Here is a 26,708-nt window from a genome sequence, read left to right as displayed (position 1 = left end):
GCTTATCTCATGTAACTATCCATCAGAGACTGGAACATCCATGATGACCCTGTGCTGCAATCTCTAGTACTCATGGATTAGAAGGAGAGTAACTGTGAAGTCTAAGTCTGAGGACAATCCTTGACTTTGTCTTCTTGGCCAGTCTCAAGCCAGATGATAAAAGAGACAAGGTGAGAATATCTGACAGGGTGGTCCACACTGATTGAATAATGATCTCTGGAAGAGAATTGGATAAATGCCTGATCTTCCGAAATGTGGATAGAGAGTGGGACTGGCTGGGCTGCTGATTGGGAAAGCCAACACAGTTTCGATGGACCAAACAACCACCTTCCCTGCTGTCCTATCCCATGATTCTGTAAGAGCAAGGGATTCACTCCTATGTTCTCAGCAATACCCAGCTCTCAGTGGACATCCTTAAGTATCCAATGGTCTGATTGTTATAAGATTGCTGTTTATGGGATCTTGCTCTGTTGCTGCCTTTCCAAGGTACAACAGAGACTGCGCTTCACAACAGGACTGTAAAGGGCTTTAGGACGTATTGAGGTCTCGAAAGTTGGTTCCATGAATTCAAGTCTTTTTTTTAATTGCCTCTTTCCTGCAGGGCACTGACACAACGTTGTTAAGCAAGCTGAATAATCACCACAGCAGGAGTATGGTCTACATCCCTCCGATGAGCTCTCATGGGACAATGTTTGGCATCGCTCACTTTGCAGGACTGGTTCACTATGAGGCGAAAGGTACCCTCCACATCCATCCTCACTGAGTGTAAACAGGCAGCCTCCTTCCTCAGTCAGTGCAAGATGGTGAAAGTCGTGGGTGGTGACACCTTTCTCGAGCTCTGGGTGACAACTGGTTTGAAAATAAAGTGCTAACTGCTTTATTAAATTAGTTCAAAGAAGGAAACCAGCCATCCTTACCCAACTGGCCTGTATGTAGTTCCCCTCCCATACCAGCTTGATGCACCCTTAAGTGCTCACTGGGATGGCCTAGCAAGTGGACAATAAATGCCAGCCATGCTGACATTCTAGATTAGATTAGATTCCCTCCAGTGTGGAAACAGGCCCTTCAGCCCAACAAGTCCACACCGACCCTCCGAAGAGTAACCCACCTCCCTCAGACTAAGGCACCTAATAACTATGGATAATTTAGCATGGCCAATTCACCTGACCTACACATCTTTTGGAATGTGGGAGGAAACCCACACAGACACGGGGAGAACGTGCAAACTCCACACAGTTGCCCGAGGACTAGAATCGAACCTGGCACCCTGGCGCTGTGAGGCAGCAGTGCTAACCACTGAGCCACCATTCCAGAGGTTTATTTTAAACAGTCATGTAGAAACTGAAAAAATAGGAACTAAACAATACGGGACCCAGGAGTTCAAATCCTGCCATGGCAAGTTGTAACGCTAAACTCACTACGTTTTGCGGCATCGCCAGTAAAGGGGACTAAACTATTGTACGAATCCAACTGGCTCATAGGATATGCTTCAGCAAAAGGAACCTCCATCCTTCCCCAGACTGGCCTATGTGTGACTCCTGCTTGATGCTGTGCGGTGAACTCACTGGTGTCTTGAGGTGATCCAGCAGTCACTGAATGAGAAGACCCATCATTGCTTTCTCAGAGCAACCAGGGATGGCCCTTACTAACATCAATGTTATCCTGAGAATGAATGTTTCTCCAGTTCCTGTGTCTAGTCAGTGCTGATGGGTCTGATCTCCCAGGCATGGATTTATGCTAAGGATCAGAGCAGGCCTGGACAGATCTGTGGGAGTAAGTAAACATACACCAACAGGGAGATATGGAGCTAAGACTTCAACTATGTGGAAAAAAATACGTGGGGGGTGGTAGTGTTGATGTGAATGTGGACTGTCAGGTCAAGGTTAGTCTATGCAAGCTTCAGCCACCTAGGAAGATACCTAAAGCTGTCACTGAACTTTACTTATTTTTCACTGTAAAATACACGTGACAATAAAATCATTCGTTCATTCAAGAAAGGTGGAATAATTGAAGCACACTAAGGAAATGGATGACTTGACCTGAATTTTAGCTAGATACGAGCTGGCTCATTCTCCTAAGTGGCTGAAGGTTGCATAGACTGACATTTATCTGACAGTGCATATGTACAATTACACCACCATTCCCCCCCCCCCACCCCCACTTAATTTTTCCATCACTGTTGAAGGAATTAACTCCACACCTTCACTTTGGTGTATGTTCCACAGATCTGTCCTGGTCTCTTCTGAACCCTAGGATGGAACCATAGTATTGGAAGGCTGAACCTACCTGAACTCTAGGTATTGAAAGCCTGGGCCTAACTGAACTACAGGTATTAACAACCTGGGTTTATCTGAGCTCCAGTTATTAACAGCCTGGGCCTATCTGAGCCTGAGGTATTGAAACCCTGGGCCTATCTGAGCTCCAAATACTGAAAGCCTGGGCCTACCTGAGCTCCAAGTACTGACAGCTTGGACTTATCTGAGGTTGAGGTACTGAAACCTGGCCCACTTAAAGCCTAGATTTACCTGAGCTTCAGTTATTAACAGCCTGGGCCTACCTGAGCTGCAGGTATGATAGTTTGAGTCTACCTGATCTCCAGGTACTGTAAGCCTGACATAACCTGAACTTCAGATACTGAAAACCTGGACCTACCTGGAGTCCAAGTACTAAACACCTGGCCTAACTGAGGTCTAGGTTTTGAAAGTCTGGGCCTACCTGAATTTCAGGTACTGAAAGCCTGGGCCTTTTTGAACTCCAAGTATCGATGGCCTGGATGGACTTTTTGTGTTTCTCTACATGGAGAAGTTGGGCCTACCTGAGCTCCAGATATATTTGAAACCTGTATCTGAAGTACAGCCGCTTGGAAATTGAAGTTTGGCTTGAGCTGTGGCAATAGGAGGAAACTATGACTGAGGATCTGACTGTTCTGTAGAAAGGTGGGGATCCTTCCAATTGCCATTGTGGGGAAGGGTGTAATTATTGTGGTCACCCTCTGGCCACTGTGTGGGCTATGAAATGAATGCAAACTTTGTCAGGCTGAAGTTTCACCAACATTTCCCAGACCACGTTGAAATAATTAAGTGGAGGCCTCAGCACATTGTTTAACATTTACTCCCCATGTGGGCTAGAATGTGCTCAGACTTTGAATTGATTGTGGGTATTGGTGATTCCTGATGTCAGTATCTGCGGGGTATGTTAGGTCCAGCATCTGAGAAGATCCATGTCTCTTTCTAATTGACAGGCTTCCTGGAGAAGAACAGAGATCAGCTGAGCTCCAGCATCATCCAGGTTGTGCAAACCTCCAAGAACAAATTTCTCAAACTCATCTTCCAGAGCAGTGTTGGACCAGCCCAGGGAAGGTCACAGAGCCAGAGGCAAATTCTACCTGGAAGTTCCATCAAGGTGAATGACTCGTGGTTTCATTATATTCTCCTCAGCAAATCCCAGTTCAACCCTGAAGACGTAGGGCAGTTTAAGGAATGATAGCCCACCATATGAGAGAAATCCATACTGACTCTGCAAATCAAAGCTCTGTCAGCCATTTGTGGACAATTTAATGGCCAATCTGAAAATGAGGCTCCACAAACATTCCCATTTCAATGATGGGAGAGTCCTGACTCTTGGTTGCAACAGAAGTGCTGATTGGTTATTTCACCCCATCACAGGACTTGGGAGTCGCTGGCCGGTCCTGTCTCTAGTTGTCCTTGAGAAGGTGGTGGTGAGCTGCTTTCTTAAATCACTGCAGTCCACGTGCTGTGGGTTGACCCACCAATGCTATTAGGAATTCCAGGGTTTTGACCCAGCGACCATGAAGGAACGTTGACATAAATCCAAATCAGGATGATCAGTGGCTCGGAGGGGATGATCCATCTCAGAGTTCTTCTCAGGTTTCCACAATCACAAAGGCCAGTCTTCAGTAAATGCATTTGACCTCACATTTTACAAAATGGCTCTTGACACAGTGATGACCATGGTGCCTGACTATGTCCCAATGCAGTGTGAAATTAATCATTCCTTTAGTCAAACTGATCCAGTCCAGCTGCAACATTGACAATGTAGAAAATCACTCAGCGATATGAATTTCATCATCATGAGCCAGCAGAGCGACTGGGCTCCAGACTTCGTTATAGCCTTGGTCCAAAGATTGAAAAAAGAGCCGAATTCCATAAGCAAGGTGGGCGGGGCTGTCTTTGATATTAAGGAAGCATCCGATGGAAAGAAGCATCAAGGAGCCCGAGCAAAATGTAAGTCAGGGGAATGGACAAAGTCACAAAGGAAGATGGCTGTGGTCATTGGAGATCAGTCATCTCAGCTCCTGGACATCTCTGCAGGAGTTCCTCAGGGTAGTGTCTTAGGCCCAACCATCTTCATCAATGACCTTCCCTCCATCACATGGTCAGAAGTGGAGATTGCACAATGTTCAGCACCATTCGCCACTCCTCAGATACTGAAGCAGTCCATTTGCAAATGCAGCAAGACCTAAAGAATATTTGGGCGTGGGCTGATAGACTGTAAGTAACATTCATGCCACGCAAGGACCAGACTTAACCTAACCACCTCCTCGCGACATTCAATGGGATTGCTATCATCAAATCTTCCACCGTCAACGTCATTGATTGACAATTTCGCTGACTTAGCTGTGAAAAGAATGTGGCTACAAGAGCAGGTCAGAGACTAGGAATACTTTAGTGAGTAACTCCCCAATGCCTGTTCATCATCTACAAGGCACAAGTCAGGAGTGTGATGGAATTGCACCCCCCTTCCCTGGATGGGGGCAGTTTCAACTACACTCAAGAAGCTTGATACCATCCAGGACAAAGCAGCCCACTTGATTGACACCACATTCACAAGCATCCCCTCCCTCCACCACCAATACTCAGTAGTAGCAGTGTGTACTATCTACAAGATGCACTGCAGAAATTCACCAAGGATGCTTTAGACAACACCTTCCAAACCCACGACCACTTCCTTCTAGAAGTACAAGGACAGCAAAATCATGAAAACATCATGCAAGTTCCCCTCCAACCCACTCACCATCCTGACTTGGAAATATATTGCTGTTCCTTCGATGTCGCTGGGTCAAAATCCTGGAATTCCCTCCCTAAGGGCATTGCGGGAATACCTACAGCAGGTGGACTGCAGCAATTCAAGAGGGAAGCTCACCTCCACCTTTTCTAGGGCAACTGGGATGGACAATAAACGCTGGCCCAGACTGCACCACTCACAACCAATGAATAAATAAATGAAATTAAGAAAATCAAAATGGCTGGTGAAGGCTTGACCTCTTCTAGTAACCCCAGTCTCGCTCTCTGATTTTGGTGATTTGCTTCCTGCCTAAATGTTCAATTCTCAGCAAACAATGACTGGCAGGAAGCTGTCACCTCTATCCCTCGGTGTCATCTCTGTAAGACGGTGATACGTCTATCCTCCTCTGGACAGCTGTGCTGGGTTGGAGGACCATGCTGGGAGTCCCCAGGCATTTTCGGAATAGCTGCTGCTTATTGCAATGTCCTCACCTGATAGTCATTGAATTTGACCTCCTGGGACAGTGGGTGTTGTTTCCAATGGCAGCACAGGGATGGCGAAACTGTGTTCTGAAACAAATTCTGCTGAAGTTGTCTTTTCTAAAAGGAAAGGAGCTGAGTGAGGCTACATAGGATAGTGGGTGCCATCACTGACACTGAGCCAGAAACATCGAATTCATCCCACTTTAGGCATGGAAGGTGCCATCATAACGTGACTAAACCTCTGTGAATGTTTCCAACCCACACTACCAGTGAATGGTAAGATCGGAAGAGATTCCTGGTCAGTGATTGAGATGGATAAACATTGGAACCTCTACCATTTCTATCCATGGCTCTGGGTAACAACGTAAGTTGTACGTTGCCACAGCAACCCCAACTCCTCAGTAAACATCTTTGGATAAACGTGTGCCAGGATCCAAACAGATGCCCCAATGGGCAAGGGAAAAGCTGCACTTTAATTCAGGCAAACGATAAATTGTTTTGATCATGACAATGTGGATTAGGTTTAAAGGACATGGTTCCATTATCCCAGTGAGTCTCCACATTGGAAGAAGACTCTTACTTTTGGCAAATCGAGACGGACAATGAGAATTGATGCATGGGGTTTAGTGCATGTGTTGTTGAAGTTGTTTAGTCATAGTTTCATACAGCACTGAAACTGACCCTTTGGTCCAACTCATCCACGTTGACCAGGTTTCCCAAGCCGAACTGCCCCATTTACCTGCATTTGGCCATTACCCCTCTAAACCTTTCCTATCCATGCACCTGTTCAAACGTCTTTTAAATGTTGTGATTGTACCTATCTTCACCACCCGTTCCATGTACACACCACCCTCTGAGAGAAAGATGTTTCTCAGGTCCCATCTAAATCTTTGCCCTCTCACCTTAAACCTACGCCCTCTAGTTTTCAACTCTCCTACCCTTGGGATAAAGAGCTTTGGCTAGTCACCTTATCAATATTCCTCATGATTTTATAAATCTCTATAAGGCCACCCCTCAGTCTCCAGTGAAAAACATTGCAGCCTATCCAGCCATTGTGTCGCAGCATATATAAGTGGTCATTAACCATATGGTGATCTACCCTACAGAAAACCGACAGCTACAAACAGTTCCCAACGCTCAGTCGGCAGTTCAAGCAGTCACTGGATAACCTCATGAAAACCCTGAGGGCTTGTCATCCCTTCTTCATCCGCTGCATCAAACCCAACGAGTACAAAAAGCCCTTGGTAAGAGACCACTGCGTTCACAAATGAAACAAAACTCTGTGTCTGGGTGCTGGAATCTGGGCAGTGACAAGGGGTCAGTTGGGGTTCTGTGTATAGATCCCGAGGTTGGTGACATAAGTTGTTTGGAAATGTAGACTGGAAAATGGAATTTTGCCAGATTAGTTGCTCTTTACCTCTAACAACTTCAAGGAAAAGTGGAATTATGTGCCTCTGGATTTCTTACCTTTTTTGAACTGGCGTCTTTCAAGAAAGCTAACCGCTCAGCAACAGGACTTGGATTGGTTGCAGTTTGAGAGGAGAGAGGTCAATTGACATTCAGATCTTCAAGCCTGCAGCAAGTGAATTCACTCACAGGATGTGGGTATTGCTGGCTGGGGCAGCATTTACTGCCATTACTAGCTGTCATTGAGAAGGTGGTAGTGAGCTGCCATCTTGAATCACTGAGGTTTTGGTGCACTAAGTGCACTCTCAAATTCTGTGAGGCAAAGTTTTCCAGGATTTTGATTCAGCCGCGGTGAAGGAATGGCAATACCTTTCCAAGTCAGGATGGTAATTGGTTTTGGGAGGGGATCTTACCGGAGGTGGTGTTCCCATGTATCTGCTGCCCTCCTCCTTCGAGATGGATGTGGTCATCGGTTTGCAAGGTGCTGTCTGAGGATGTTTGGTGAATTTCTGCGGTGTATCCACTGAGTGCTGGTGATGGTGGAAGGGATTATTTGTTGATGTAGTGCTAATCAAGTTGGTTGCTTTGTCCCAGATAGAGTCGAACTCCTTGAATTAATACTGCAGTGCGACTGAGAGAGAGAGAGAGAGTGGGGATGAAAGACTCACAAGTTGTATTTGCATGATGCAACTGAGCTCCTGATTTGCAAGTATTTCGCTGTTCTTTCACTGTTGCTGGGTCAAAATCCTGGATCCCGCTCCTGAACGCAATTTGTGAGTGTACCTAAAGCAAACAGATCGCAGTGATTTAAGAAGGCAGCTCACCACCTCCTTCTCAAGGGCAATAAATGCTAACCCAGCCAGCCATCCCATGTGTGAATAAAAAGCCTCTTCCAAGCCCCTCATGACTTGCCCCCAACAGAGAGCTTCCCACTTTCTCAGCTCCCCTTCTGACTGTGATGTTTAGCTGCTGACTAACCCCCTGGGACTTCTCCCTGAGTTCAAAGCCATCCATTTGTTCTCGGCTTCTCACGGAGTCCCCGACACTGTGCAGGTCAGCTGTCTTCCCAGCAATCCAATCTAAAACTAAAACAAGCAAGATTGGAGTGTGGGGCAGGACTGCGCGGCCCAATGAAGGGAGCTGACGGTGCAGAGTTGGAGTTACCTTTGTGAATGAGGACTGGAGGGTGGTTTCTGGAGTCCAGAGGGGAGTCAGGAAAGCAGGGTGATCGACCAGAGTGGGAATACGCAGCACATGACAGAGCAGTTCTTAAAAGAGAGAGAATTTCAAGGCCAGATGGGGTGGCACAGTGGCTCAGTGGTTAGTACTGTTGCCTCACAGCGCCAGGGACCCAGGTTCAATCCCCGCCTCGGGCGACTGTCTGTGTGGAGTTTGCACATCCTTCCCGTGTCTGTGTGGGTTTGCTCCGGTTTCCTCCCACAATCCAAAGATGTGCAGGTCAGGTGAATTGGCCATGCTAAATTGCCCGTAGTGCTAGATGCATTAGTCAGGAGTAAATGTAGGGAAATTGGTCTGGGTGGGTTACTCTTCGGAGGGTTGATGTGGACTTGGTGGGCTGAAGGGCCTGTTTCCACACTGTAGGGAATCTAATCAGACCTATTGCAGATTGTATTACTGTTCTAATATTGTGTCGTCAAGATTATTGTTAGTTCAAAACTATGAAATCCATGGCTTTGTGGCTTTAGTCAGTCTCCTAGAACCCACCTTTTGTCAACTTTCAACTAAATGTTGCTGGTCACCTGCCAAATTGTAACGTAAATTCGGAGGCCGACTCTGACCCTGTAATACGACGATAGTTCCCTTTGCGAGCTTGAAGCTTGGTTCTAATGATCTGTTCTGATCCCGCCCAGCTCTTTGACCGGGAATTGTGCGTCAAGCAATTGCGGTATTCCGGAATGCGGGAGACAATTCGCATCCGCAAGTCAGGCTATCCCATTCGCTTCACCTTCATGGAGTTTGTGCAAGAGTACAAGATCCTGTTGCGATCATTGCCTCAGCAAGTGAAAGAGGTGAGTTATGGAATTGGTGTGGGTTTCTAAACCCTGGCAGTTCACCGCCAGGGCACTCTCTAATGGAATGAGACATTTTGTTGAGAAATCATTCTGGGCTGAGTACACTTTGCCTGGAAAAAGTTGCACCAAGAATCAGATTGAGCGGGAATAATCAAGAGGAATGGGACCAGAGACAGGGAAGACTTGGGAATGCTCAGACTGAATTTTTCAGAAGGTTCTAGGCTTGGCCGAGATGTTGTCGTCACAGAGTCATACAGCACGGAAACAGACCCTTCGGTCCAACCTACCCATGCCGAACAGGGATTCCCAAACTAAATTAGTCCCATTTGCCTGAATTTGGCCCTGATTGTCTTGATAACCAGTTCCATAAAGAGGAGGGTTAACATGATAAAATCTATAGCGTAGGAAGAGAGATTGACGGAGCTGTAAAAACAGTAGGTGGAGAGTGGGAGGTGGCAGGCTGAGAAAAGTGTTCACGACGTAAAGGAGCCACAATGAGAGGAATTTGGGAAGTCAATGGCACACACCCAATGCCAGTACAATGAGCGAATAGTTCGATGAGAAATCAGTATCTAGTTTTCCTTTCTACCAATTTTCTGGTAAACCGGGTCTTTATAGCATTGACAGTGAGGGATAAGTGGAGACTTTCAACATTGTGTGATGTTTACAAACACCAGCTAACGCAAAAGTGTTTGGTTTGCTCAGCGAGTGAACGAATGACAAAAACAGACATGGGATGGTCAGAACCGGGTGAAAAAAGTTTGCAAGGGATTCTTGGCAGAAGGAATGCTGCAAATGCTTTCCAAAGTTCGCCATTATAATGTGATTTAGATGAGAAAGTAACAACCGCTTGAGAGGGAGAATCTGAAAGGAGATAGAGCACAGGGAAAACACTGAGGCTGGAATCAACAGCTGCTCTTCAAGATGTGTCAGTGAGAAGGCAGGTCCAAAGGTCTTGTTTCCTGTACTCAAACCGCCTCTCACGGTGATCCCTTACAGACAGTCTCTCAAATGCTGACCCTTCGTTCTCAGATAAGTATGAGTGAACTCTGCAAGACACTTCCTGTCCTGCCAGGGAAGGGTTTCATCACCATATTGCAGAGAAGTGAAGATTTCTGTTAAAGTAACAGACACTGCAACCCGCAGAGCTTTCTGCATTTACTGACTGTGATTTCGTTCCATCTGATTACTGCTTGACATCATTTCCCGAACACCCCCTCGCCTCACGGACTCTTTTTTCCCACCTGGTCAAGCCAATCTCTTACTGCCACAACATTATCATCGAGTCATGGAAACAGACCCTTCAGCCCAACTCATCCAAGCCAACCAGCTTTCCCAAACTGAACTAGACCTGTTTCCCTGCACTTGGCCCATATCCCTCTGAACCTTTCCTTTTCATGTACCTACCCAAATATCTTTTCAATATTACTACTGTATGTACATCTGCTACTTCCTCTGGTAGCTGACCCCATATACACATCATCCTCTGCATGGAAACGTTGTCCCTCAGGTCCCTTTTAAATCTTTCCCTTTTCACCTGCAACCTTATTTTGGACTTCCCTATTCTAGGGAAAAGATCTTGGCTATCCACCCTGTCTATGCCCCTCATGATTTTACAAACCACTATAAGATCACCCCTCAGCCTCCAACACTCCAGACTATTCAGCCCACAACTCAACCCTCCAACCCTGGCAACACCCTCATAGATCTCTTCTGAACCCTCTCCAGCTTAATAGTATCCTTCCTATAGCAAGGCGACCAGAATTGCAGATGTTATTCCAAACGTGGTCTTGTAGAGCTGTAGCAGGATGTTCCAATTCCTACGCTCAACGCTCTGACATTATTGTCAGCAGACTGTCAGTGTAATGGTTGACAATGTATTGATCAAGCCCTCGACACTGGAGGGGCCACGTATCACAGACAGGCAACTGTCCTCAGGCTGTATTATTGTGTTGTTCTCTTACTTGTGTGTCAAACGCTCACACAGTCAAAGGCTCATTTGACAGCACCTTTCAAACCCTTTGATCTCTTCCATCGAGAAGGACAAGAGTCAAAGGTCTGTGGAAACACCAACCACTGCAGGCTTCCCCCCCTCAAGTGGACCATGTCCACTTGCACTTCGTCCATCACCACAACCTCACTCTGTCTGTCTGACTGACTGGCTGACTGTAGAATGATAGTCAGTTGCAAGAGGTTACTAAGAAGGAAGTAGCTACAACAGAAAGTAAATCTGTTTATAAACTTGTGGGTAATGGGTGTTGCTGGCTGGGCCTGTATTTCTTGTGGATCCCTAGTTGCCCTTGAGAAGGTGGTGGTGAGCTGCCTTCATGAACTGCTGCAGTCCACCTGCTAGATTGGCCCACAGTGCCACTAGAGAGGGAACTCGACGATTTTGACCCAGCATCAGTGAAGGAATGGTGATATATTTCCAAGTCAGGATGATGAGGGGAACATGCAGCTGGTGATGTTCCCATGTATTTGCTGTCCTTGTCCTTCTCCATGGAAGTGGCCATAAGTTTGGAAGGTGCTGTCTAAGGATCTTTGTTGAAGTTCTGCAGTGCAGCCTGTAGATAGTGTACACCTGCTATTACTGAGCAACAGTAGTGGAGGGAGTGGATGCTTGTGGATAAGGTGCCAATGAGGAGGCTGCTTTGTCCTGGATGGTGTAAAGCTTCTTGAGTGTTGGTGGAGCTGCCCCCATCCAGGCAAGTGGCACCTTTCAGGCCTCACTGGGATAGCGGTGTTGGAAATCAAGTCTTGTTATTCCCAGAGTTGTGAGAAAAATTCAAATATCATTTTAAAAATGCAGAATTCCCTCGTTTACCTGTAGACCGAGATTGACAAAAAGCATGGACCAGATTTCTGTACTTAACAAAAATGGATAGTTATTACAAGTAATTAGGCTCCAGCACCAGCTGAACAATCATGAACTGTTGACATAACTCTCCTACTGAAAACACTAATCCCCTTAAAAACGACCCCTTTACGCACATGCACAGACACACATACACAAAAATACTCATGCAGGCAGACACACACAGTCACACATATAGATATGCATACATACACTGAAAGACTGGAGCGACTGGGCTTGTATACCCTTGAGTTTAGAAGACTGAGAGGGGATCTGATTGAGACATATAAGATTATTAAAGGAGGCAGGAAACATGTTTCCACTGATGGGTGAGTGCCGAACCAGAGGACACAGCTTAAAAATACGGGGTAGACCATTTAGGACAGAGATGAGGAGAAACTTCTTCACCCAGAGAGTGGTGGCTGTGTGGAATGCTCTGCCCCAGAGGGCAGTGGAGGCCCAGTCTCTGGATTCATTTAAGAAAGAGTTGGATAGAGCTCTCAAGGATTGTGGAATCAAGGGTTATGGAGATAAGGCAGGAACAGGATACTGATTAAGGATGATCAGCCATGATCATATTGAATGGTGGTGCAGGCTCGAAGGGCACCTATTGTCTATATAGACACACATGAATATGGGCACATGCACATGGACAGATGCATAAACACAGACACACGCACATGCATACACAGACACACGCACATATACCCAGACATATATACATGCAAATAAAAAAAAAACATCGGTGCTATGGGTGGAGGGAAAGATGGGAAAGCAGTCCAGTGGTCCCTGCTCGCAGGATTTGCTGAGATAATTATTCTGCTGATCAGAATGCTGATTCTCAATCTCCCTTCTCTGGAAACTTTCATTATTTTCCCCACCTGGGATGGAGAACCTGATCACAGTCATTAGTTAAAAGTCTCAGCTTACAGCAACTGCTGAAGGAAAGATAAATTGATTTTCTTCAGACTTAAAGTGGCTTTTATGGTAGGGAACAGTAGAACAGAGAGACCTAGGGGTTTTAGTACGTAATTCCTTGAAGTTTGCATCACATATAAACAGAATGGATAAGAAAGATTGTTGCGTGCTTAGCTTCATTGCTCAGTCCTTTGAGTACAGGAGTTGGGACATCACGTTGATGTTGTACAGGACATTGGTGAGGCCTAGCCTGGAGTATTATGTGCAGTTCTAATCACCTGGTTATAGGAAGGATATTATTAAGCTAGGGAAGGTTCAGAAGAGATTTGCCAGAGTGTTGCTGGGAATGGAGAGTTTGAGCTATGGAAAGGCTGGATAGGCTGAGACTTTTCAGTGGAGTGTAGAAGGTTGAGGGGCGACCTTGCAGAGGTTTATAAGATCATGAGAGTATAGCTAAAGTGAATGGCAGATGCCTTTTCCCTAGGGTAGGGGATTTCCAAGATTAGGAGGCATATTTTCAAGGTGACATGAGAAAGAGGGGCAACGTTTTTACATCGACAGTGGTTTGTGTGTGGAATGAACTGCCCGAGGAAATGGTGTGTGCAGACACAGTTACAATGCTTAAAGGACATTTAGATAAATACATAAATAAGAAAGGTTTGGAGGGATATAGGCCAGGAGCAGGTAGGTGGGCCTAGTTTTGTTTGGGATTATGGAGAATTATTTGCAGTTCTAGTCACTTGGTTATAGGAAGGATATTATTAAGCCAGAGACTGGTTGCATTGAAGAGTCTGCTTCTGTGCTGGATGACTCTGCGCCTCTACCGTAGAGTTAAGATGGTTTCTCACCATATTTTTCACAGCCCCAAGCTGTTCATTTATCTTAGAACCAGTAACATAACTGTTGGCAGGCAGAGGGCCTTTGCCATTGATTATTGGTCACTCCTCCACAGGCCAGTTATAACTTGTTGCTGGCCAAAGCTCCATCTCTACACCATCCCTCCACTCCAGTTCATCTGCAAACTACACTTCGATCACTGTTAGAACCAGCAGCAATGTAAACAGTGTTCATAGTGAGTGCCAGGTGACTTGCCATCAAAAACATACAATAATCCTTCTGAAATCCTTGCTTTTTAAACAGTTCTTTCCTCAATTCAATCCGCAATTACAGCTACAGAAAAACATATTTTAAAAAGACCACGGTTTTGACACACCCCAGGCCTGTGGCCTGGAGACGGTGGCCAGGTTTTTGGGGGAATCTCCAGGTGAGTTTCTCGCTTCAGTGTTCCTGACCTCTGACCTGCTGCTGCTGCAGCCACTGTGCTTTATGTGGTAAACCCAGTGAGTTTCGGATCAATGGTAGCCCCCAGATGTTGATAGCGGGGGATTCGGTGATGGTAACACCATTGAATGTCAACAATTCTGTAATGAGGTGACATGTGATTCGATATTGTTACAAGATACGGTGAATTTGACTCAGGGTCCTTCTGCATGACCTAACTTGTGATCTTCAGTTATCCCTATCATGCAGAAATATGGTACCACAGAAGCACATGCCTCTGAGCTCTGACATGATGTTTTTCCAATGTTCCACGTAGGCCTGTTTGTGGGTTCCTCTGTGTTAGTCTAAATGTTTAGCCTCAGCCACCACACTGTCCCACATCCTCATTTCTGTCTGTTTCAGTTCATCTTCTACATGTTCCTGTTCCCACTATGTCTGTAGCTTTCACCCTGAGGCAGCGCTAGCTGTCTCTTTCCGAACTGTGGGGAAGTGTATGGCTGAGCAGGGTATAATAATATCCTCTTTAAGAACTGATGTTCTCCGTGGAGGTGACATTATTAAAGTGAGGAACAGGAGCAAGTGTAGACTGCAGTGCCTTTCAAATCTGCTCTGAGATTGTTGGTCAGACCAGAGTCCTCCCTGTTTTAACATTCAAGCTTCCACCAGGGCAGTAAGCCCACAGAGGAATTTCCAGCCATTAGTAACAATTCGAGGTCGGAATTGCTTTCGAAATACAACTAATTCCCAATGGAGCCACTGCCCACAGTTTACCTTGTGACATCTCATTCCCAATCTCTCTGTGCGGGTGAGCAGCCTTATCCCAGTGTCACTGATGTTTCTCTCCCTCTGTGAATCACACTTTCCCTCCGTCCATTTGCAGGAGGTCGCCCACTTGCGTTGCAAAGAGATTGCCAAATCCGTGCTCGGAACTGACGGAGACTGGAAGATAGGGAGGACGAAGATCTTCCTCAAGGTGATGTAGAAAGCGATGGCTTTGAAGAGTTTGTGTGCATTACAAAGGTCCCTGTTCTCCTCCAGGCCAGTCTGTCTACGTTTATATAAAGCTGGGACACCCATGGCAGTGAGAGGCATCAAGATCCCAAGAGGTTACATCACAGCCCCACCCACACAAAGCACTCCCCCCCCCCCCCCCCCCAACCCCTCAACCTCCCCTCCCACAAGCTGGTTAGCTGAAGGTTCTGAAGCATCAAATTTGAATCTGAATAGTCTGGCTTGCTATAGGAGGTGAGAGTTCAGTCCATTGTGTTCTGGTCACTATCTTGCCATCACACTATTGGAGAAAAGCCATGGAATTGCATGGGACTGCCAACATTCTCCTGTCGTGCCCTTCTCTTCCTGTCTCTTGTTGGGATTCCCGAAGGAGTTAGGTTAAAACCACCCTCAGAGCAAACTTTGCTGCATTGCTCTCCCCTCTCCCTCCCCATCCCCTCCACCAGCCCTCCCACTGCCCCCTCCTGCATTGTGCCCCTGACCCCAGTTCCTTCAGTTCACCATTGTCCCTCTCTCCCCTGTGAGTGATGAAGAGGACATAAGGAGCTTATAAACGGATAGGTTCAGTGAGTGGGCAAAGATCTGACAAATGGAGAATAATATGGGAAAGTGTGAAATTGTCCACTTTGGCAGAAGGAATCAAAAAAGAAGCATGTTTTCGAAATGGTGAGGTGTTGCAGAGCTCTGAGATGCAGAGGGATCTGGGTGTCCTAGTGCAAGGTTAGTCTGCAAGTACAGCAAGTTATCGGGAAAGCTAGTAGAATGTTATTGTAATTGTGTGGGGAATTGAACGTCAGAATAGGGAGGTTATGCTTCAGTTATACAGGAAACACATTGGGACTACTGTGTGTAGAGAGGGAGAGCTAGAGGCATTTCTTCCCCACTGCCTGCTGGGAATCTTTCCAATTTGGACTCTCTGTTTGGCGCATTTACCTGCATCTTGAAATTGTGGACTATTCTTATCTACACAAACCTTTTACGATACTGGCATAGGAGTACATTAGATCATTAAAAGATGCAGGAAAGAATCCCCCACTACATCACATTGGGACCAGAATCACACCATAATTCTATTAGATTTAAAATAGTGATGGAAAAGGATAGACCAGATCTAAAAGTTGAAGTTCTAAATTGGAGAAAGGCCAATTTTGACGGTATGAGGCAAAAACTTTCAAAAGCTGATTGGGGGCAGATGTTCACAGGTAAAGGGATGGCTGGAAAATGGGAAGCCTTCAGAAATGTGATAATAAGAATCCAGAGAAAGTATATTCCTGTCAGGGTGAAAGGAAAGGCTGGTAGGTTATAGGGAATGCTGAGGACTAAAGAAATTGAGGGTTTGGTTAAGAAAAAGAAGGAAGCATATGTCAAGTATAGACAGGATAGAGAGAAAGTGAGGGCTGCAGATGCTGGAGATCAGAGCTGAAAATGTGTTGCTGGAAAAGCGCAGCAGGTCAGGCAGCATCCAGGGAACAGGAGAATCGACGTTTCGGGCATAAACCCTGAAGAAGGGCTTATGCCCGAAACGTCGATTCTCCTGTTCCTTTGATGCTGCCTGACCTGCTGCGCTTTTCCAGTAACACATTTTCAGTATAGACAGGATAGATCAAGTGAATCCTTAGAAGAATATAAAGGCAGTAGGAGTATACTTAAGAGGGAAATCAAGATGGCAAAAAGGGGACCTGAGATAGCTTTGGCAAATAGGGTTAAGGAGAATCCAAAGGATTTTTACAAATACATTAAGGACAAAAGGGTAACTAGGGAGAGAATAGGGCTCCTCAAAGATCAGCAAGGCGGCCTTTGTGTGGAGCCACAGAAAGTGGGGGAGATGAATATTTTGCATCAGTATTTACTGTGGAGAAGGATATGGAAGATATAGACTGTAGGGAAATAGATGATGATACCTTGAAAACTGTCCATATTACAGAGGAGCAAGTGCTGGATGTCTTGACCTAAACAGGTGTACCCTAGAACTCTGTGAGAAGTAATTGCTACGGAAGTAATTGTTAGGCCTCTTACTGAGATATTTGTATCATTGATAGTCACAGGTGATGTACTGGAAGACTGGACGTTGGATAATGTGGTGCCACTGTTTAAGAAAGGTGGTAAGGACAAGCCAGGGAACTATAGACCAGTGAGCCTGACGTCGGTGGTGGGCAAGTTGTTGGAGGGAATCCTGAGGGACAGGATGTTCATGTATTTGGAAAGGCAAGGACTGATTAGGGAAAGTGAACTTGGCTTTGTGCATGGGAAATCATGTCTCTCAAACTTGATTGAGTTTTTTGAAGAAGTAACAAAGAGGATTGATGAGGGCAGAGTGGTGGATGTGATCTATATGGACTTCAGTAAGGCGATCAACAAGGTTCCCCATGGGAGACTGGTTAGTACGGTTAGATCTCATTGAATACAGGGAGAACTAGCCATTTGGATACAGAACTGGCTCAAAGGTAGAGGACAGAAGGTGGAGGGTTGTTTTTCAGACTGGAGGCCTGTGACCAGTGGAGTGCCACAAGGTGAGACTTGAAAGGGTTCAGAAAAGATTTACAAGAATGTTGCCAGGTTTGGAGGATTTGAGCTATAGGGAGAGGCTGAACAGGTTGGGGCTGTTTTCCTTGGACCGTCGGAGGCTGAGGGGTGACCTTATAGAGGTTTACAAAATCATGAGGGGCATGGATAGGATAAATAGACAAAGTCTTTTCCCTGGGGTGGGAGAGTCCAGAACTAGAGGGCATAGGTTTAAGGTGGGAGGGGAAAGATATAAAAGAGACCTAAGGGGCAACTTTTTCACACAGCGGGTGGTACGTTACAATTGCAACATTTAAGTGGCATTTGGATGGGTATATGAATAGGAAGGGTTTGGAGGGATATGGGCGGGGTGCCGGACGGTGGGACTAGATTGGTTTGGGATATCTGGTCGGGTTGGACCGAAGGGTCTGTTTCCATGGTGTACATCTCTATGACTCTATGGCTCTATTTGTCTGGTCCAGCAGATGTCTGGTGTCATTTCGTCAGAGAATGCACCAGAGCCTGTAAGGTCAGCAGGCACTGTGCCAGACCCCAGACACCAAGCCTCACGCTCCAGACCCCAATCCTCAGGCCCCAGGCCTCAAGCTCTAGGCCCCATGCCTTAGGCCCCGGGCTCCAAGACTCAGGCCTCAGGTACAAACCCCCAAGCCCCAGGCCTCAGGCCCAAGCCCCAAGCCATAGGCCCCAGGCCTCAAGCCTCAAAGCTCCAAACCCTAGGCCCCTGGCTCCAAGCCCCAAGTCCCAAAGCTGCAAACCCCAGGCCCCAGGCTCCAGGCTCCAAAGCCTGGACTGGGACTTGAGAACTGGCACGTGTGTGGCTGCTGAGTACAGACCTACCACACTCAAACAGGCTGAGTGAGAATGGACAAGGCTGAGGGCAGGGATGCCCGACATTAGGGCGTTTGACATTTGGGCCCTCAGTAATACATCACCTTTCGTAACCTCAGGAAATCCTGGAGTGCAGTCACTGTTATAGATAACGTAACATGTGCACAGCAAGATCCCACAGACAGCAACAGCGATAATGACTGGATACTGGGCAAGGGGTGAATATTGACCTCGACACCAGGGATAACTCCTCCACTCACCTTGGGAACCTTTCTATGTTGCCTTGTGTGTTTGCCTGAGGGGACAGACAGGATCTCATTTCAATGTGCCACCCGAGAGACAGCACCTCTGGCAGTACAGCACCCCCTCAGTGCTGTCCCACAGTATCCGCCCATGGTGAACATTCTGAGGGAAAAGCCTTGTTACTCAGGCCTGTATTTCAGAGGCTGGAAGTTGGGGATAACACAGTGTAATCCTCATCTCTCACTCAACCACAACTGGCACCTGCCAACCCACAGTGAGTTCCCCACAGGGGAAGAGGTTAAATCCCATCCAGTCATAACATTGACACCTAATTCAAAATCATGGCTGTGTTAAAGGCTTTGAAAGAGGCTGACCCTATTTGGCACCAAGTTCTCAAACTTACTCCACCTTTGCAGTAGTTCCAAATAAAGAAATCCACTGCTGACCTCAGCTTCCATGACAGGGCCCAGTGATCCTGGGGCACAATGAGACTTCTTTCCCTTGACGTGAGAGGTCCCCACGCTTTACAAAGTCCACCAGTCGGCAAAAGTCCTGTCGTGAACTGCTTGCATCTCTGCTCCTCTCTCCCACCTTGCGCTGTCTGCCCTGTGCAGTCCTTCAAAGCTCTGCTTTCTTTGCAGGAGAATGACCACTTGTTCCTGACGCTTGAGCGAGACAGGGTCTTGACAGCGAAAGCCACATTGATTCTGAAGGTTTTGCGTGGATTCAAAGACAGGTGGGTTGCAACAACTGCGCTTGCCAGCTCTCCCCCCCAGAAATACCTACAGCTCCATTTGCACTCTGCTGTATTGTTTTGTACACTGCGTTCTGCACAATGCATTGTGCCCCTGTGTTGATTCTTTATCAGTTGTAGCATAGAGGTTAAGAATGGGCAGGTTATAATGCAGCTGCGTAAAATTCAAGTTGGACCCTAGCTTTGAGTGCATTCTGGCATTAAATCAGACCATGGCTGTCAGATTTTAACCACAATTCTGCACTCCTGCATATCCTCGATAATCTTCCATCCCCCTGAGTAAATCAAGAAATCTATCTATCTCATCTGAGATCTATGCATCCCCGTGAGTGAATCACAGGTTAGGATGCAGGTACCGCAGCGAACCAGGAAAACTAATCAAATATTATGTTCAATGTAAGAGAAAGGAAGGTTATGCTTTAGTTTTACAGAGCATTGATGACACTGCATCTGGAGTATCGTGTACAGTATTGGTCACCGTACTCACAGGAGGACGTTATTGAGCTGGAAGCAGTTCAGAGAGGACTTACTTGGCTAATACTTGGAATAAGTGGATTGCCTTGTGAGGAAATGCTGGACAAGTAAGGCCTGTACCCTCTGGAGTTTAGAAGAGTCAGAGGTAACTTATTGAAACATCTCGGATCCTGAGGGGACTTGACAGAATAGGTGTGGAAAGGATGTTTCCTCTTGTGAGAGAATCTGGAACTCAGGGTCAGAGTTTACAAATATAGAGGCGTCCATTTGAAACCGAGCTGAGGAAACATGTTTTCTCTCAGCTGGTTGGGAGTCCTTGGGTTCCTCTTCCTCAAAAGGCAGTGGATGAATAATCATGAAATGATTTTAAAATAGTGGGAGGTAGATTCTTGACAACCAAGGGGCTGGAAGGTTATCAAGAAAATGCAAGAAAATGGAGCTGAGGTTAAAATCAGATCCTGCCCTGGTCTTATTGAATGGGGGAAGCAGGGTTTGAGGGGTGTTCCTTGTAAGCATGATGCTCTGCAGTTCTGGTCATCGCACGGCACGAAAGATGTGAGAGGGTCCCGAGGAGATTTCTGAAGATGTTGCCAGGACTGGCAAACGTTAGTTACATTGTCCTAAATCCTGCCGCCTGAAAACTGGAACTGTCTGAAAGCCAGTCGTTTTACTCTTGGGAGATGTGGGGGTTACCCCCAAAACAGATTGAGTGCAGGATTGAAGAGGCCATTCTCCAGCTGGTCTTGGAAGACAGGGTCAGTGAGAACTATACTGTCCACTGACCTTGAGTCCTTTGCGATGCTTTAAGATCAAGGTGTGCCGCAGCCCTCCCTAATCACTCAGCACAGAGCTGCCTGCTCCACTGTTGGGATAGAGTCGATAAGAGGATTCCCTTCCATAAAGGTCTGCAAACACTGCGAATTCACGTTAGAGTCCACGCTGGAGCACCATCCCATGCACTGTTTGCGACATATTAAAACATCGGACTCACTTTGTGAGCCTTGTCAAGAACCTTCCTGGAAATGGAGTTGGTTCCATTAACTCCTTCTCATCAACACTGGAATCTATGCGTATTCAATTTCACTAAACCCCAGAGCCTGGGGCCACAGCAACACAGGGTGTTGCCCTGCTGAGTGGCAATGAACCTCTGGCAATGCTCCTTTCTGCTCTCAGCACTGCACTCATACAATCCCTACAGTGTGAAAGGGGCCATTAGGCCCACAGACTCGACACCAACTCTCAGAAGAGCATCCCACCCAGGCACATCTCCCTACCCTATCGCTGCAACCCTGCATTCCCCATGGCTAACCCACCCGGCCTGCGCATCCCTGGACACAATGGGCAATTTACCATGGGCCAATCCACCTAACCACACTCTTTGGACTGTGGGAGGAAAGTGGAGCACACAGAGGAGACCCACACAGACACAAACAGTCGCTCGAGGGTGGAATCAAATCCGGTCCCTGGTGCTGTGAAGCAGTAGTGCTAACCACTGAGCCACCATGCCGCCCATTCGATAACATCACATGACCAGACACAGTCCTGGGCCCTACGGTTCCAGATTCCAGACGGAAAGTATAAGGTAGGATTGGAAAGGCTGTAATTGGTTTCACTGAGACAGAGTAAGCCCAGGGGTGATGTAAATGAGGTGTATCATGAGGGAGTAAGATTGAATTAATGGGCTATATAGATCAGAGAGGATAACCTTTGTTAGTAGGTGGAGTAGATTGGGGTTGTGTTAACATGTTTCACCCAGATGGTGTTAGGGATATGGAACACTTTGCCTGAAAGGAATGCTGAGGTGGAAATTCTCACCACATCTGAAGATGGACTTGAATTTCTACTTGAAGAGCTGTGTCCAGCTGATTACAGAGTGAGTGAGGGAAGGTGAGATTAGAGCCCTGCATTGACCAGTGCAGATCTGATGGGCTCAATGGCTTTTTCCGTTGCCTAAATCCTCTGTGATGTGAGAGAGAGAGAGAGCAAACAAAGCAAGCCAAGAGGAAAGGTAGTGTGTGGAACAGTATCACTCAATACATAGCACCATCAACGACATCAGCTACAGGTAAATAATAACACAACACTGTCAGCAAAGATTCCAGCTGACGTATGAACCAAAGGTATTGATATAAATAAGGTGCTTTATATGCTGAGAGAGTGTGCACAGATTAGACTGGTCACGTTGTAGCAGTGGTAGTTATTAATCATTTACTTCAAAGCGTCAATGGCAGCGGGGTGAGATGGCTATCCAGTAGACATCCCAGCATGCACTGCTTAAGGACATGTGATGGCAGTCTGCACCCAAACCAACTACAGAACAGGGCATTAACTTCACTGCATTGTCTTCACAGTTGGAGATTTTGAGTAAGGAGTTTTATTATTGATCTACTAATGTTAACATCACTGTCATGAGCAATATCATTTGAATCTATAACACCAGCTCTCTCTTCTCCAGAGTCAATACCACCCTGACGTCAACAGGTAGTACATCCCTCACCTAACTCCAATAGCTGATTTCATCATCAAAATCTATCAATGCCTCAAGATCTCTTTTGATTTGAGTGTCCAATTGACCTCAGTTAGAGAATAATACACACTCATGAATCACCCCAAATATAGGAAAAAAGGTCATCATTGCAAGACTGTTCTTAACTTACCTCACATTTTTGACAATAAATTTCTTTTATTGTGCAGTTATGAAATTATGTTGAAGGTAGAAATTTGCAGCACAAATTCACGCAGTGAATTCTGTTCTCCTGCTTGCTATGATGCATTATAACCACCTGCAAGGTTGTGGTGTCAAGTTGTTACCTTGGATTTTCCACCAATTATGTTCTTCATTTACATTGCGTCTAATCTACATTAACCCTTTCAGACCATTGCTTTATACAACACGTCTCAGTGATATAGACCTTGTTAAGCGACGAGTATTGGCAACACTGAGACATAAAGGGTAAAATCCGATGTGCAGAAAACAGTTGGCGATTTGGAACGGTTTTACTTTGATATTTTCATTCTTTCATTGTTCTGGCAGGAAGGCCTTTTTGAGACTGAAGTATGCAGCCCGCACAATCCAGAATCACTGGAGAGGATACCAGTATCGCAAGAGATACCAAACGGTAATTTTATCCTCCTGAATATACAGTCAGCAGCAGCCTCTCAGTCTCATGGAATCAGAGGGTGAGGCTTTAAAGTAATTCACAAAAGAGGCAAATGAGAAGTGAGGAAACAACATGTAGGTTGAGTCTGGGATGCAATCCCTGGAAATGTCTTGGAGCGACATTCGATTGAGGCATTCGAAAAGGCATTAGGTAACAATTTGAATGAAAACCATGAGCAAGACTATTGGGCAATGATCGAAAAAGGCCCTAAGTCATGGTACACATCTAAGAGCCAGTGTAGACATGCTGGGCTGTATCATACTGTTCCGTACCACACCGTCCCTGAGATGGTGGGCTGGTGCTGCTGACTGCCTGCCTGGATATACGAGACCACTTCTTCTCATTGGGAGGAAGGAGGCAAATCTCTATTGACCAAAGCTGTGCCAATGTGCTGCTTTCTCCTGATAACCCCGCACGTTCTTACTTTCCAGATAAGACCACGGAAGCAACAGTAGGCCATTCATCCCACTGACTCTACTCTGACGTTCAGCGTAATCATGACTGATCTGATAATCCTCAGCTCCACTGTATATCCTTTCCCCCTCGATTCCTGTACTGATTAAAAATCGAACCCAGCCTTAGTTATATTTAATATAATGGCCCTCTCAGGGAAAGAATTCCACATGTTCATTATGCTCTGAGAAAATAAATCCCTCCTCATCCACGGACATCGAGGAGATTTATCTCAGAGTACAATGGAATCTTGATCAGATGGGCCAAGGAGTGGCAGATGGAGTTTAATTAAGACAAATGTGAGGTGCAGTATCTTGGAAAGGCAAAGCAGGGCAGGACTTATACACTTAATGGTGAGGTCCTATGGAGTGCAGGTTCATTGTTCCTTGAAACTGGAGTCACAGGTAGATAGGATAGTGAAGAAGGCATTTGGTATACCATAGAATCCCTTTGGTGTGGAAACAGGTCATTTGGCCCAACAAGTCCACACTGACCCTCCAAAATTGGTATTCCATCAAGACCAATTCTCTTTACCCTACAACCCTACATTTCCCATGACTAATGCACCTAGCCTGCACATCCCAGAACACAATGGGGAATTGAGCATGGCCAATCCACCTAACCTACACATCCCTGGATACTACTGACAATTTAGCCTGGCCAATCCGCCTGACCTGCACATCTTTGGACTGAGGGAGGAAACCAGAGCACCCAGAGGAAACCCACACAGACACAGGGAGAATGTGCAAACTCCACCCAGACAGTTACCTGAGGCTGGAATCGAACCCAGGTCCCAGGTGCTATGACACAACAGTGCTAACCATTGTGCTGCCCCTTGGTATGCTTGCCTTTATTGGTCAGTGCATTGAGTACAGGAGTTGGGAGGTGATGTTGCAGCTGTGCAAGACATTGGTTTGACCACTTTTGGAATATTGCGTGCAGTTCTGGTCTCCCTCCTATCGGAAGGATGTTGTGAAATTTGAAAGGGTTCAGAAAAGATTTACAAGGATGTTGCCAGGGTTGAAGGGTTTGAGCTATAGGCAGAGACTGAGTAGGCTGGGGCTGTTTTCCCTGGAGCGTCGGAGACTGAGGGGTGACCTTATAGAGGTTTATAAAATCATAAGGGGCATGGATAGGATAAATAGACAAAATCTTTTCCCTGGGGTGGGGAGTCCAAAACCAAACTGCATATGTTTAAGGTGAGAGGAGAAATATTTTAAAGGGACAACAAAAGGGACTAAGGGGGGACCTTTTCCCCCAGAGGGTGGTGCTAGTGTGGAATGAGCTGCCAGAGGAAATGGTGGAGGCTGGTACAATTACAGCATTTAAAAGGCATCTGGACGGGTATGTGAGTAGGAAGGGTTAGAGTGATATGGACCAAATACTGGCAAATGGGACTAGATTAGGTTGGGATATCTGGTCGGTGTGGACGAGTTGGACTGAAGGATCTGTTTCTGTCCTGTACATTTCTGTGACTCTATAACTCTGTCTTAAATGTGCAATTCTCTATTCTGAGATTATAACTCCTGGTGCTGGACTCTCCCACAAGGACAAACAACCTTTCTACCCGTCAAGCCCCTTAAGGATCTTGTATGTTTCAATAAGGCTGTCTCTGAACCTTCTGAACTCTGAAGTATACAGTATACTCAATGTGTCCTCATAACACTGACCCTCCATACCTTCTCTGCACTGCCTCCAATGCAGGTTCCTTACATAAGGGGCCCCAAAATGTTCACAGTATTCCAGATAAGTACAGTTTTCTTGGAACCTCCCTATTTTTATATTCCATTCCCTTTGAAATAAAGGCCAGTATTCCATTTGCCGACCTTATTACCTGATTAGCATGTATGCTATCCTTTTGTGATGTGTTGTGGTTAAATTTGGTGGCTCAGTGGTTAGCACTGCTGCTTCACAATGCCAGGGAGCTTGGTTGGATTCCACCCACAGGTGACTGTCCGTGTGAAACTTGCAATTTCTTCCTGAGTTTGCATGCATTTCCTCTGAGTGCTCTGGTTTCCTCCCACGCTCGAAAGATGTGCTGGTTTGGTGGATTGGCAATGCCAAATTTCCCATACTGTCCAGGGATATGCAGACTAGGTTAACTATGGGAAATACAGGGATGGAGTGGGTCTGAGTGGGATTGGTATGGGCTGAATGGCCTGCTTCCATACTGTAGGGATTCTAGGAAATCACTCTGTTATGTAGCTTTCTGCAGTCCTTCACAGCTTAAATAATATTCAGCTCCTCTATTCTTCCTGTCAAAGTGCAGAATCTCAGTTTGCTGAGAGTTTACTCATTAACTTCCTGAACTTTCTCAGATGACTGTCCAATTTCCCCTTGAAAGCCCCAGTTAAATCTCTCAGGCAGCTCATTCTAGGTCCCAAGCGTTTGATGTGCGAAAATTATTTTTCTCAATTCCCTTTTGCTTTTGTTTTTTAGCGAGGTATTTAAATCTGTGCCCTGTCATTCAGAATCCTCCCAATTCATCTGAAGACGGGTGACTGGATCCGAAACGTTAACTCTGATTTCTTCCACAGATGCTGCCTGACTTGCTGTGATTTTCCAGCAATTTCTGTTTATGTTTTTGCAACTAATGGGTCTGTGGGACAGTAGGTTTCATGTTGGATTAATAGAGGGCTATGACAAGAAAATGGGAGGGTGAACCTGAGGGAGAGTTTTGAGCACTTGAGCTAAATCTCTCCTCGTGTGTCAGATTTTGTTTGATCACAGCCCTGAGGCCTTGCAATGTTAGTGTATGATGCTATATAAATGCAGGGTAATGTTTATTTTGACTTCTGCGGAGAGTGTTGGCAGTGAGCTTAGTTTTCCTATCAAGGTATGGCGTTAGCTTGGGATTTATAAAGGGTTATAGGGAGAGTGTTGGGTAGTGGGATTAGTTTAGGATTTATATAAGGCTGTAGGGAGAGTGTGGGGTAGTGGGATTAATTTAGGATTTATATAGGGCTATAGGGAGAGTGTGGGGTACTGGGATTAGTTTAGGATTTATATAGGGCTATAGGGAGAGTGTGGGGTAGTGGGATTAGTTTAGGATTTATATAGGGCTATAGGGAGAGTGTGGGGTAGTGGGATTAGATTAGGATTTATATAGGGCTATAAGGAGAGTGTGAGATAGTGGGATTAGTTTAGGATTTATATAGGGCTATAAGGAGAGTGTGAGATAGTGGGATTAGTTTAGGATTTATATAGGGCTATAAGGAGAGTGTGAGATAGTGGGATTAGTTTAGGATTTATATAGGGCTA

The 26,708-nt window shown here is 46.0% G+C and overlaps 1 protein-coding gene across 1 annotated transcript in view; it reads left to right on the top strand.

Moving 5' to 3' along the window:
- The window catches only part of LOC122548117 (unconventional myosin-VIIa-like), a 563,326-nt gene that overhangs the window by 79,453 nt on the left and 457,165 nt on the right, over nt 1-26,708 (top strand). Inside the window, exons 13-19 of the mRNA XM_087993862.1 lie at nt 602-737; nt 3,242-3,402; nt 6,614-6,751; nt 8,786-8,944; nt 14,881-14,973; nt 19,247-19,341; nt 22,868-22,952. Of these exons, the coding sequence (XP_087849988.1) occupies nt 602-737; nt 3,242-3,402; nt 6,614-6,751; nt 8,786-8,944; nt 14,881-14,973; nt 19,247-19,341; nt 22,868-22,952 (867 nt within the window). The remainder of the gene's footprint in view (nt 1-601; nt 738-3,241; nt 3,403-6,613; nt 6,752-8,785; nt 8,945-14,880; nt 14,974-19,246; nt 19,342-22,867; nt 22,953-26,708) is intronic.

This window comes from Chiloscyllium plagiosum, unplaced genomic scaffold (assembly GCF_037043375.1).
Source record: "Chiloscyllium plagiosum isolate Xiang-an unplaced genomic scaffold, Cpla_swu_hap1 HiC_scaffold_13, whole genome shotgun sequence".
In the NCBI taxonomy this organism is placed as follows: Eukaryota; Metazoa; Chordata; class Chondrichthyes; order Orectolobiformes; family Hemiscylliidae; genus Chiloscyllium; species Chiloscyllium plagiosum.
This window is presented reverse-complemented; position numbering and strand designations above follow the sequence as displayed.